The 13152-nt window shown below is 43.0% G+C and overlaps 1 protein-coding gene across 1 annotated transcript in view; it reads right to left on the bottom strand.

The window, feature by feature from the left end:
- Positions 1–11765: 11765 nt before the first annotated feature.
- The window catches only part of LOC139680958 (myosin-1B-like), a 12902-nt gene continuing 11515 nt past the window's right edge, over positions 11766–13152 (bottom strand). Inside the window, exon 25 of the mRNA XM_071574023.1 lies at positions 11766–11866. Within this exon, the coding sequence (XP_071430124.1) occupies positions 11766–11866 (101 nt within the window). The remainder of the gene's footprint in view (positions 11867–13152) is intronic.

Below are 13152 nucleotides of genomic sequence, written 5' to 3'. Positions count from 1 at the left end.
GGCCTGAGCCTCATACACACACACGTCACATCCTCTTCTTCTTCCATCCTGCCTGATCTGACTGACTTGGGACGATTATACTTTCTACTGGTTGCTTTAGGGAAAATCATGTACATAAACAGTTGTGGCACTCAGTTGATACAGCCATTTATCCAAAACAAAGGTCCTCTTTGTGTTAAGTTCAGCTCCCTTTGAGATAGCTGTGATCACTTCCTACATTTTGTTCTGAGCTTCTTGAGCACATTGTCCTTGCTGAACATCTCTGAACTTTTCTCTGTGTGGGGGTTTGCAAGCAATTACACAGACCATTGCTTGGATTGATGTTATTGAATGGCTTTCATGGTATTGCATGTTTCTGTTCAGAAGGACTTTGACAGGCCGAAGCAATTGGAAGACAGGAATCTCATGATGTTGATTCAAGGGAAGTGCAAATAATGTGCACAGGTGGAGTCAGGTAGGTGCAATCCAAGGGAAGCTGGCAATCCTGGGAGTGAGGAGGAGTGTATATGTTTGTATATGTAACCAAGCAAGTATAAAACTACCTTCAGTCAATTAAATGAAAAAGGAAACCTTCAATGTGATGAGTTAATAACTTATTTTATTTTGACTCTTACAGCACTGAAAGGCCACTTGTCTGTGCTCCTGTTCTTCTTGTTCTTACTTCACCAGTTCCCTTCAGACTCTGTAACACTCATGCAATTATGAATTCAGTCCTGAAAAATGAGGACATTAAGAATATCTACCAAAAAACATACCACAGGTGAATGCATTTGCAAATCTTTGGCCTCTAGTAAAGTGATTTTATGACATGGATTTATTTATGTGACTGTTGTGCAGTCTTGGACTATACACATTTTATACAGTGTCTTGTCACTGAAAAGGGCAAAAGTGACTCTTTGTCTACCAGGGTTTGGATTTACAAATTTTCATACTAACTATGATTATGACTGAATTGAGATGGATTTCAACTGACATCATAGGGATTAAAACCCATGCTATTATCCATCCTTTAAGTCACAGTGACTAATGTCTGAATTTGTTTATTTTCATGCTCCTCAGTTGTAATTAATTTTCAGTGAAAAATCACCTTAGAGCTGTGCCAGAGATTTGATTTGGGGTCATGGGTTGAAATATGAATCTTATTAGAGGCCATTGTCTTTGGAGCCTTGTGTAAGACAAATATACTCAAGGAGTCAGTGATGCCTACTCAGATGGTCCTTGTACCAAGGACTTCAGAATTCCGTATGTTATTAACATAAGTTTTAACTTAAAATACCTAAGAAAAAGGTAAACTGTGACTGTATCAAGGGGCAGAATGTCTTGATCCAGAGCGTGAGACCACTGTATGTAGAGAAGTCAGTGATCCACATCACAGTTAACCTGAGTGCTCAGGCCCATGCTGAGCTGAACTGCCCATCCAGCATGGTCTTAGGGCTGTGCTGTGCATCACGAATCTCTTGGCTGCAGGGCACACTTGGCCAAGTCATCCCAACGGAGGACCCTCCAGGCATCTCCCTCTCTGTGCTGGTTATTGAGCCACCTGCAGAGTCTTCACTGTATCTAAAAGTGAAAGAGAAGCTCTCATAAGGACATCTTTTATGAATAGAACTGTGTTTTTACAGATCATTGTAGCAGGATGAATAACCTGAATACAAGGAACCTGTCCACAAATTGGTTCTCTGCCGTGCACCATGGGAAAATCCATCCTGGGTTCATTGGAGCTTGGTTTCTCAGCATCTGAAGGGATTTACTCAGCATCTGTGTTCATCTTTTTAGTCTGCCTGTGCTGGTTCCAGCCAGGACAGGGTTAATTTTTTCAGTAGCCATGAGGGGACATGGCCAGGACCTGGAGATTATTCTGTACCAGCTGACATCACTGCCAGGGGCAGCTGTAAGGGACTGTCTTCCAGGGAGAAGGTCTCCTTTTCCGTAGAGCCAACATGGCAGAGGGAGCCATCCAGTATTGTGCCTCCAATTCTTCCAGTGCACCGCAGGGGAGGGGAGAGTGGCACAGTTTTAGTGGGAGCACTAAACTGGAGAATACCATTCCTAAACCAGGACTCTATCTTATCCAGCTGGCTGTTTTATTAAGCCAGTTTTTGTTCGACCCTTCTTACTCAGATCCTGAAAGAAACCTCCATTGTCTACCCCCTCCTCCCCCTCACGCTCCCCCATTCCCTGCAAATCTGCAGCTTGTTCACACCTTCTCACATCAGGCCATGATTTCATCTTGAGTTACTGTGAAAGTCCTTCTTTGAGGGCTAATTAGAGAGGTCATGTTGTTTCTCAGAGCCAAAAATAACTATCTAACTAGGTGTGCTGAGACAATTTACTTAACTGCCTTCCCTAGTTCTGGTGCAAGCGAGGTGGTATATTAGGAAGTGGAAGCAGGACAGAATGATTTAGATTTACCAATCCAAGTGCAGATAAAAATGGGGCTGTGACTTCTCCCAGCTGCTTTATGGTCTGTGGAGGATGAACTCAGAAAAAATAAACAATGTGACCAGTGTTTGTCATGGCAGTCTTCAGAATATAGTGCTTCAGAATTCTAAAAGCAAGTAAATTTCCAATCTGGCTTTCACTAAGTTCATATTAGTTCTTTCTTGTTCTTCCCTGCTAATGTAAACTCCCAGGGGAATTTGCCTCCCATGCAGATTCAGCAATGGCTCTAAGCAATATTAGCAAGTTATGCCAGAGCCTACTTCCTCTCTCTCTGCAGTGAGAAGCAGCATACTCTCACCTGCTTCCCACAACAAATCCATAGGTGAGTGCCTCCTGTGAGATTATGTCAGAGACCAGCTTTGGTCCTTTTAGACATTCCACTTGTGAAGGGTGTTTGATACAAAATTTACTTATTTGAAGATGTTTGAAGTGATCTTGATTCAACAAAGTGATACAACAGTGGGAAGGAATCGCAATACAAACACAACAGAGCAATTGCAAAATAGAGTAGGATCACAAATCAAATGCAATCCCTGTTACCCATTTCTTCATGGTAGAATACTCACCACTGCTGAGTGGCCACAGGCCCTGGGAAGGAATGACCTTCCCATGCTGCTGAGAGAGTTGTCTTCCCACTCTCCAAGGGCCATCAGGGCATGACACAAATGGGTAAGAGTCCGGCTGAGCAGCTGCACTGATGGACTGGTGGATGTGGTTAAGGTGGAGATGTTCTGAGTCTCTCTAAGTTTCCTCTACCCTTTCCTGAAGTGCTGTTCTACCTCAAGTACTCTTCAGCATTACTCACTCACACAGCTTTTGTGTAAGACTTTGCCGGATTTCAGGCTTGCACATGTATATACTTTCTCAATGCTTTCTGGGTCTTTCATGGGAAACCAGCTTTGGAGTTAGAACACAACTTACAGTGGAGTTTGAACCATTTTCTGACAGTGGTAAATAGTGAGCAGTCTACTCAGCTCTGGTCTTTCCTCACAAGATTTCTGAAAGGGGTTTAGTTAGATGCTGTATTATAAACTCTAAATCAGAATTTTCATTATTCCCTTCCCTCAACAGTACATTTCCTGCAGTTCTATTGCAGGCACATTAGAGTCTTATGGGAATGCATTTCTTGGAAACCTACAGGAGCAGCAGACTTTCTTCTTTGGGGCATCATGTTAGAATAGGTAATGTCAGGACACCTCAAAAGTGTAGATCCTTGATACAAGCCCAGGCTTTGTCTGTATTATTAAATAAAAAATGTGGCACAAGCTTTTCTTTGACCCAGAGGCCAACAAAGTTAGTTTTACTTTGTCTCTGACACTAAAGGCCTCACAGATACTCTGTAAGTCTTGCCTTGTTGTGCCAGAGATACTTGTGTGGGCAGCCCTACCCACTGATGGTTCCTGGATCAGTTACACTGGTGTTGTCTGAACTGTAAGTGGCAGAAGTCTCATGGCAAGAAGAACATGTAACAGTTGAGGGCTGTGTGATTTTTTTCTCTGTGATACACTGAGACATGAAAACTTATGGAGATGGAAACAAATCTCAGTACAGAGTATTTTGGAAATTAATGATGTCACTTTTGTAGACATGATATAATGAAGATGGAACACTGTCCTAGGAAGTCAGAGCAGAATTGTATGTTAGCAGTGTGACCCTAATATATCAGGAGTTTGAACTAGTTCTGGTACAGTTGTGGAGATGTTAAGGCTGCTATATAAGCCCATTAGAAATAATGGATTTAACAGTTGCTATTTCTACACACACAAAAAAAAAAAAAAGATACTTACTCAGGCTGGAACTGATTCAAGTGAAAAGGTGATCTAGAAACAAACTACTGATTTAAGATGTAGCAAAAAAGAGCTTGGTCTGTGTAGGGTAGTCAAACCCAAAACTGTCAGTGAAAAAGGATATATGAGGAACACTTTTTCTGATGGAAGGAGAGAGTGTTTTGGTGTAAGGAACTGCTAACAAAAGCACTGTAAAACTGCCAAGAATATAACATAGTCACAAATAACTTTAGGTGAGAATTTGGTTTCTAAAGACTGTTTTGTGGTCTTTGGGGAACCAAGAAGGTCAGTGGATTGTAGCACATGATATATACAGAGAAGCTAAAAAAACTTGGTTTATTCAATCTGATGAAGAGAAGGTTAAAGGGAGATCTTACTGATATCTACAGCTATTTGATCTGGTGAGAAACAGTGGACACAAGCTAGAATGTGGGAAATTCAGATTAGATATAAGGAAAAATATTTTTGCCATGACAGTGATCCCAGTCAGAAACAGGTTGTTCAGAGAGGCTCCATTTGTAGAGGTGTTCAGGATGGGACTGGACAAATCCCTGAGCAATCTGAAGCAATTAGGCCAGCTTTGAATAGGGTGTTGGACTAGATGACCTCTGGACATCCTTGCAATCTCAGCTACTCTGAATGATTTCATGATCCCAGCTACAGCACAACAAGAAGTAACATCCACCTGGTTCAGGCATTGCTGCATGCCATTGCAGGCTGCAGGACAGACATGCAATAACAGCATGGCACACCCAAGTTACCTTGTACCTCGTCACATAGCATTAACTTCAGGTTATTGGCCAGGCACTGAAGAAGAAACACAGGATCTACTACAAGCTCCAGCAGTCTTGCTGAAAGCACTGCTGGTGTGTCTCACTGCCCACAGCAGCCCATGAGTGGGATTTGCTCAGCTGTGAGCAGGTCCAGCTATGCTGTGGTCACATGTTGGCATCTGAACCCAGTGAGGATCTGAGGCTGAGGCTCAGCCACTGGGATGGGTGCATGGAGCATTTCACCTCCCAGGTGCCTCTGGCACTCCCTGTGCTTGGCTGCTGCCCATGTGAGCAGAGGGCAGACCTGGCTCCAGGGCAGCAGCCCCTGGGCTCCAAGGCCTCTGCAAGGGAGCCCTGCTTGTCTCGCTGCTGCCCTTTGGCTGGTTGTGACAGGCATGTCAGGACATGGCAGTGGCTCTGTGTCTGCCCAAGGGCCAGCCCAGAGCAGTGTCGCCTGGCAGTGACTGAGGGCCTCGCTGGTGTCTGAGGATGACAAAATATGGGAATGATGAGACAGGCAGATGTGCTGAGGCTTTCCCTGCACACTGCCCCATCCCCCAGGAGCACCTGGCTCAGGCATATCACAGTCCTGATGTCTTTGTTGTGTATGGGATCAGGAGCCTGGTTCTCTTACCATGGATTTGTGTGGCAGACTTTTGAATGAATGGAAACAATCAGGAGACACTGATGGTGGTGAGGAACTGTGCCGGTAACTGTGAGTGGTTTGAACTGTCCTATCCTTCTGTGTTTGGCCACCAGCAAACTACACCTCATGCCCCTACTACTTGGGCAGGAAGTTCAGTCATCACTCCCTCTCATCATCCTATCTAGATTTTACAGACTTTATCTTATATCTGCTGGCTGCCTCCTCTCCAGCTTGAAGAGCCCAAGGCTGACTGGGCATTTTCAGGCGCTGACATTTCAGATGCCTGTGTCAGATGACACTAAATGCTCTGTGCAGTGGGAGGGACAGTGTGGGGTGCTTCAAAATATTTCTCATTGTGTTTCATGTTTGTGTTGGAGAGTTGAAAAAGTTGTCTGTCTCTCCAGTGTACATAAAGTCTGTGATGTTCTCAAAATGAACTTGCCTGTACTGGGGGAACCTAGTGGAGCCAGAGTTGATGTGAAAATCTCTTGGTTTAACAATTTCAATACAAACACATCTGATGCCCCCAGTTGAAGGGCCTGTTTTTATGACTATTGATATTACTGCTCTCAGGGGTCAAGTTTCAGAAGAAAGAATCTAATTTTTCGCTGACATTGTAAAATTTGAGGGGGTGGTAAGAGGTCTCTGAAGCATTTGGCTCTACCAGCTGCAAAGGGAATATGATCTGGGCCAATTATAAGAACTCAGGGATTTATACATTTGTTTTAGCTGTTAGAAGTTCATTTAAAGTGATAGTTCTCTTCACAACCATACCCACATATGCCTGTCCCACACCATTTATGGTATTCTAATGTTTCTGCTCTCTATTTGCCTTGCCAGTACTGTTCAGAGTCTGAAGTCTTCTAGGGAGTGAATCTCTGGACGACTGTGTAGATGGATTAGGTTTTCCTCACAGAACTATGGACACTATTGACTCTGGCCATGTTCATTCTTTTGTTTAATGTTTCATCCTCCTATTTCTCACTTAAGTATTTGAAACGGCTCTCTCTGATAAGGAAAGAGACTCCTGTGTGTCAGAGAGTAAACATTTTCCTTTCATTAGGTGATCAAGTTGCTCCAAAGAGAGTGACTTCTACACTGCTGCTTTTCTATTGGGAGATGAAAATATTTCCTTCTTTTACAGCAGAAGTGTGGCTGTGGAACTGCAGAAAAAGTGTCATTGTATCCTGTTGGACCAACTCCTCCTCTATTCTGTGCAATACAACAGGAGAGAGATCTCCTATGTGGCATCAAATTTCCACAGAGAAGCAAGACCATCATGTGTTTGGCTCATGAGAAGTGTTTGGAGCATCATCTCTGTTCTCTGTGTCTTCAATATGAGTGGTCTTCAGAGGCTTCACTGAGAACCAGTATTGGGTAAAGTTTTATACAGCATATCTAAATGTTATGGAACATTTCATTTAGCCACCTCCTTTGTGCTCAAATGAGTTCTGTCCTCTTGTTCAGCCAGGAATGATACATCAGTGTCAGGGAAAACAGCATGTGCTCCCTGGTCACAGAAATCCGACAGAAAAGGGAGTTGCTGACAATGCACTGCAGAGACTGGAGAAGACTGAGCTGTGGTTGGCAGTGTCTTACATTTATCTCCAAGGAAAGTGCCAGTCTTCCAGAAGTTCAGGCTAGCCAGAGCAGCAGTTTCCTCATGACAGCTGAGAGGTCCATGCAGCAGTTCCTGCCAGTGGCAAGGGCAGTTCACATGCCCAGGAAACAATTCACATATGCAATGGCTACTTGGATTGTTTGGGAACAGGCTGTAGCATGGCATCTATTGAACAGTGGATTATCTACATAGCAAGGAATTTTTGCATGTAAGAGTTGGCTTCCACATTTTGCAAAGCATTCAGGCTGCTTTCAGCACAGGCCAGCTGTGCAGTGTGATAGCAGGGAGGTATGCGCCGAGTTCAGAGCCAGGACACGGTACAGGCTGAGTGCTGATACTGGTACAGCTTTATCTTCTCAGAAAGGAAAAGGGAAATCAGTGGTTTGGCCTTAAGATTCAGAGGAGAAAATACTGGAAAGGTGCTTCTTGAATTGTGATGGTCAAATTGCAGATGACAAAAGAACAATTTTTAGGCTCCATATATGTGCAGCAGAGTGTATGTGAGAGTGTGTGTGTGTGTCCTTGTGGCAATGACAGGGTTCTCACACACACCTGCATTTCTGATCACCTGCCCCAAAAGGCTGCGCCATCTCTTCTGCTGGGAAATGTCCTAAATGAACAATCCTGGCTGTCTTATGGCAAAAGGCTTTTATAAATAGTTCTCCGAGGGCGTATTGGATTAGACACTTTGATTCCAAATATGCCATTCTGGTTGGTTTCACTCCCTTTTATTTTGATCTATTTGCTTTCCATCAAGCTTCCTCCCTGTCAGTGCTGAGCACGTAACACGCGTGGTTAATACAGGAAAGAAATAGGGAGGTTGGTGCCTTCCCAGCCAGGTCATCCAGAGGAACTTGCCAAATATGCTTGTCATTCACTTGTTGTCTCAGACACTGCCAGAATATTTTGAGCAGCAAAAGCCCCTGCATCCCTGCTAGCTGGAGGGGATCAGCTGCCAGGGTGGCTGTTCAGTGCTCAACACCTGACTTTCCCCACCTCCCAGTGCTCAATACCTGACTGTTTTCCACTTTATCAGTAGTTTCCCTGCTGGGTTTGTTCCAGAGGTTTTCTTGACAGATAACAGGGCTAAGTCTGGCAATATGACTGTGACAAGTCTGTCACAGTTCCAAATCCAGGTTCAATCAACTAGTGCAGCTGAGCAAGAGTTCCCAGAAGGAACATGCCCATGGAGAACATATATACAACACATATGCATATGTACCTATGCAACACATATGTACATATATACACAGATCAGCACAGGGGAATGCAGTCAGCACTCCCAGAAATATCAGTTGCACAAATGGTCTCATCTTGTTCCCCCAGGCAGTTCAAGATGAGGGACCATCAGAGTCCATGTAGATACTTGTCCATACAAGGGGAACCTGCCGGTACCTGGGCATGGACAGTCTGTGTGCCCAGTAGCTATCCCTGGATCCCAGTCTCCCCAGGCTACATGGCATGTTCCTCATGACTTGTACAAAGGCAGCTCTGGGAATCCTTCCTGAAAAGGGACTGGAGTGGTGTTAGGCGGCTGAAGGAATGGGATAATCTGTGTTTGATCACCTACTGCAAAGCAACATTTTGCTGCGCTGTTTATGGATATCATTTATATAATTCTTTGTGTGTGATTCAATGTTTTACTGTTCTGTTAACAACCATTGTTGGGGTTTTGTTGTTTTGTTTTGGGGTTTTTTGTTTTTTGTTTTGGTTTTTTTTTTCAAAATACTGGCTTCCTCAGGCCCTCTGAGTTGTTGAAACCTGTGGAAACCTGCAGCCTGTGATTTTTACAGAAGTGTTTTGTATGTCTGGGCTCCAGAAGCTCCAGTTCTCTAAGGACAGCAATTTTTTTGCAGTTGTCACCAGATTCCTCATTGTTCTGGGCTTGCCTTTCTGCAAAGGAAGAAAGGTGTGCTGCTGCCTAATTGTACTGCATGATGGGTCAGTTGCTGTCATTCATGTGAATAAAACTCTCCCACATTGTTCAGCAAGGGCTAAATGACTGAATAATGAAAAGGGGAAATGAACTGGGCTTTCATATTCCTTCCCTAATGTTGGACTTGACTTCAGTGTGTGCTTTCCTGATGAAGGTCCCATTCCTGCCATTTACAGACAGGGTTGGTTCTTAAAGGTTCATCTCACTTGTGCCTGCTCCCAAAAATGCTATGACATTGCTCATTTCCTTAATTCAGAGGAGGAATTGTCCACTTTGACTCTGCTTCTTTCCCACATCAGAGCCTTGGGTTGTGCCTCCATGGTTACCCCACTGGATTTTCTTTCCCAAGTCTTTTGTGATTACATTTTCTGGCTGCAGAATTGTGAAGAGAAAGAGCTATTTCTTATACTGCACCTGAACTGACCACAGGAACAGATAAAGTTAAAAATAACTTTGCCAAAAAGAGGGAGTCTCATAGTCTCTCACAGTCTCTTCTACTTTGAACTTTCTTCACAAATGAACTGCCTACTTTGAACCCTATTGTTGAAGGAAAGATCTTAGGCCTGGGATGCAAATAACAGGGGTGTGGACAAATCTTTCTCATCTAAATAGAGAAATGAGCTACCATCAATGGACAATGCTGTTTTCCTCGATAACCTTTTAGATGTTTTCTTTAGATCTAATCAAGCACAGTCCTGCACTGGGCAGTAACCTTAAACTGTGATCACCGAATTTCTCTGCTCCAGTGTGAGCACTGCAGTTCCCAGCATTGATGAGGACACTTTTGGAACACACTTAGCTTTTATTCTCCAAAAACTATGCTGGTCCTTATGCAGTGAGTTTTCTTCCTTCTTGAGCAGTGTTTTTGATATATAAATCTCAAGTTCTGGGATCTATTCTCGGATTCATTCCTGAATCCCTCTTTAAAACCTGATATTATGTTTGCAATTTCCATTTCTCTGACATTGACTTAAGCACTGTTTATATGCCCCAGAAAATAATTCATTTTCTTCAGATTTTAATTAATTTAGCATATTGGATGAATACCATCCATTCCTGTTGTGTTGTTACACTTCTATTTATTCCAAAACCTCTTCTATAAAAAAGTGGGAATATTCCTAATTGCTCCTCAATGATAAATCAGCTTTTCTGCAGAGGTCTTATTTTCTTCTGGGCTCTCTTTTCAGACTGATCATCTGTTGGCTTTTTAGATGCTCTTGAAATCTTCATTGCAGCCAAAAAAATCACAAGCAATTGCCATGGGGGTTTTGCTAATCTAGAGCTAGCACCACAAGCAGCTTTCATTTAAAAATCATTTTTCTCTCAATCACATTGATAAAAATTACTCTTGGTGCAGCACCTTTGCTATTATAGCAGGTCTCTGAGTGATCAACATTAGAACCAGTATGTCTTCAGACTGCCATTGCCAACCTTACTCACAAAAACTATTTTATACCCTGCTGGGAACAGTATTTTTTTTCCTTGGTATTCAACTGTACCAAACATGAATCTTGTCAGATAAATGACTAAACTATGATTCAGAAATAATGAAAATCATCAAGATCTCTAGGAAAAAAAAAAAGAAAAAAGAAAAAGGGGGTCAGATTTTATAAATCTGTGGATTATTCAGTGCAACACTTTATTTGAGGAACATTCCCCATGGGATTTGCAGCTCGCCAGTGCTGTTGTCAGCTGCGCTCTCAGTGTGAGCTCTGTGGACCCCTGGTGAGCCCTCTCCTGCTGCAGCAGCATTTCTGCTTCCCTCTGTGTAAAACGAGAGCTCCCAGAAATGTTAACACCAAAGAAACAAAATTGCTGAAACACCAATTGTTCAGAGCACAGCTTTTCATCCCAACAGCTCCCAACATTATGATGCAGCTGGGCACTGGACTCAGGAGATGGTAGAACACACTTTCCTTAACCAAACCTCTTTTTCTCATGTTGACTTATGAGATGCATGGGTTTGATGAGATGCATGATTCCCTGCAGGAAGTATCTAGTCCAAAGTGGTGTCATAGTGCTATGTAGTCCAAAATTTCTTCACGAGATAAGACTGGAGACATTAATTGATTTTTGAGGAAAACAGATTGATAAACAGAAGCACCAGATACTTAAAAGTATCCAGAAGGAGACATACAGAATAGGTACTGGGCAATTTCAGCCATGGCAAAGGCCAGCTAGCATTTCTGGGGCTAGAACTTACTTGAGAAGACTGCCCTGTGCCATGCACCAATGCATGGAGGGACTTTGGAGATCTTTCTGACTCCTAATTGTATTCTTAAGACTGGTTCAAGGTTAATTTTTCAATGCATTTATGGAATAACCGTCTGTCACATAAGTGTGTTTAATGTTTCACACTTCTGTCTTCCAGAAAAGAGAGAAGGAAGAGGGAAACTGGGACTCCAAAGATATCTCAGTATCACTTAACTGTGAAGTGGAGAAGGTAAAAAAATAATACCTGGGCAGATGCTGAGTGAATATCAAAGTTTCACAGTTATTTAGGCTCCTCCTATCTTTTCAGGAAGCACCCATGAAAGAGAACTGGAGAGTGGGTCCTGGATCAGGACATGACCTTCAGGATGCCCTTTCCATCACTCACCAAAGCAGCTGAGGAGCTCCTGTTACAGAACAGGTGAGTGAGGTGAGAAGGCTGCATGGTGTCTGGGTAGAATAGTCAAAAAGAGAGACAACAGGTGGTAGAAGGAGTTGAAGATGGAGGATTTGGATGGAAAGGAAATCAAGTTTACTAGAATAGTGCAATTTTGAGAAAGCAACTACTCCCAACAGAAAACGTCTGAGCACATACTGAGCAGTTGAATACACTGACAGATGGCAGGTGCCATAAAGGAAACTAAGTAATCTAGTTTTGATATCTTGATTTTTGTTGGTTTTTTTTTTTAATACAGTGAATGGAAGGAGCATGAATATCATCCTTGTCTGAGATGTGGCTGAACTCCTCTTAGGAACTGTCACAAGTTACTTATGATCCAAAATCTGATTGTTTTTTTGTTCTGTTTTAACAGACAGAATACTTCCTGAGTAAAGAGTAAGGTGCAGGCAGTTACATACAGAACTATCGTGAGTTGTCTTATAGTGGGTTTTTCATGCCCATTTCCCTCTCACTTCCACAAGAACTCATCCACAATCTCAAATTACTCCTTGGAATAAAGTAATTTTCTCTGTGCCAATCCTAAGTGTCTTCTTGTTTGATTGCAGTGGTTCTTCATTGCAATGTAGAGAAAGAGACATAATCCATCTTTCATTAAAGCCAGATTTTGGTCTACCCAAGACAGATGACTTTAAGGATGGGACAAACATTAAAAGGTGTTTTGGAATGCCAAGAGAGGAGGAAGTTCTGAACATTTCCAAGAGCACTTAAAGATGGGAAAACTTCCTGCCTAGCTTAAATCCTAATACTCTCTGCACTGATTGTGTGCCTGCCATGAAGACCATCACATTTAGACTCTATCAAGAAACATTACTTGCTTGCAAAGTAGTTGGATGCCAAGGGAAGGTCCAAAGAGTAAACCCATTCTCTCTGATCTCCAAAGACTCTACCTGTACCACACTCTACCTGTCTCATACTCTGCCTCTGCACTCTACTTTTCTTTCCAGTCCCCACCAGAACTTCTGCTTTCCCAAGGTGTCTCCCTTCAGTGCTTTCAGCCATTTCTTTTAACACCACTGCACACAAGGACTTGGGGTGTGAGGATGCACCAGGGACAACCTGCCTGTCCTTTCTGCAGTTCCAGGACAAAGCAGAGATTCAGAGAACAGATCTGTTTCTCGAGGCACTCTCTGACCCAGAATGACAGGCACTGTAGGGCAATGGGCATGAAATGGATGGATGGACAGTGGGTTCACAAGAGCAGGGAGGATTTCCACTCTTCAGAGTGGGTGTACAGCTGCTACTGTCACTCGCAAGTGAGTTTCCTGCATCCCTTTGT

The sequence above is a fragment of the Pithys albifrons genome, chromosome 19, assembly GCF_047495875.1.
Source record: "Pithys albifrons albifrons isolate INPA30051 chromosome 19, PitAlb_v1, whole genome shotgun sequence".
NCBI classification, from domain to species: Eukaryota; Metazoa; Chordata; class Aves; order Passeriformes; family Thamnophilidae; genus Pithys; species Pithys albifrons.
This window is presented reverse-complemented; position numbering and strand designations above follow the sequence as displayed.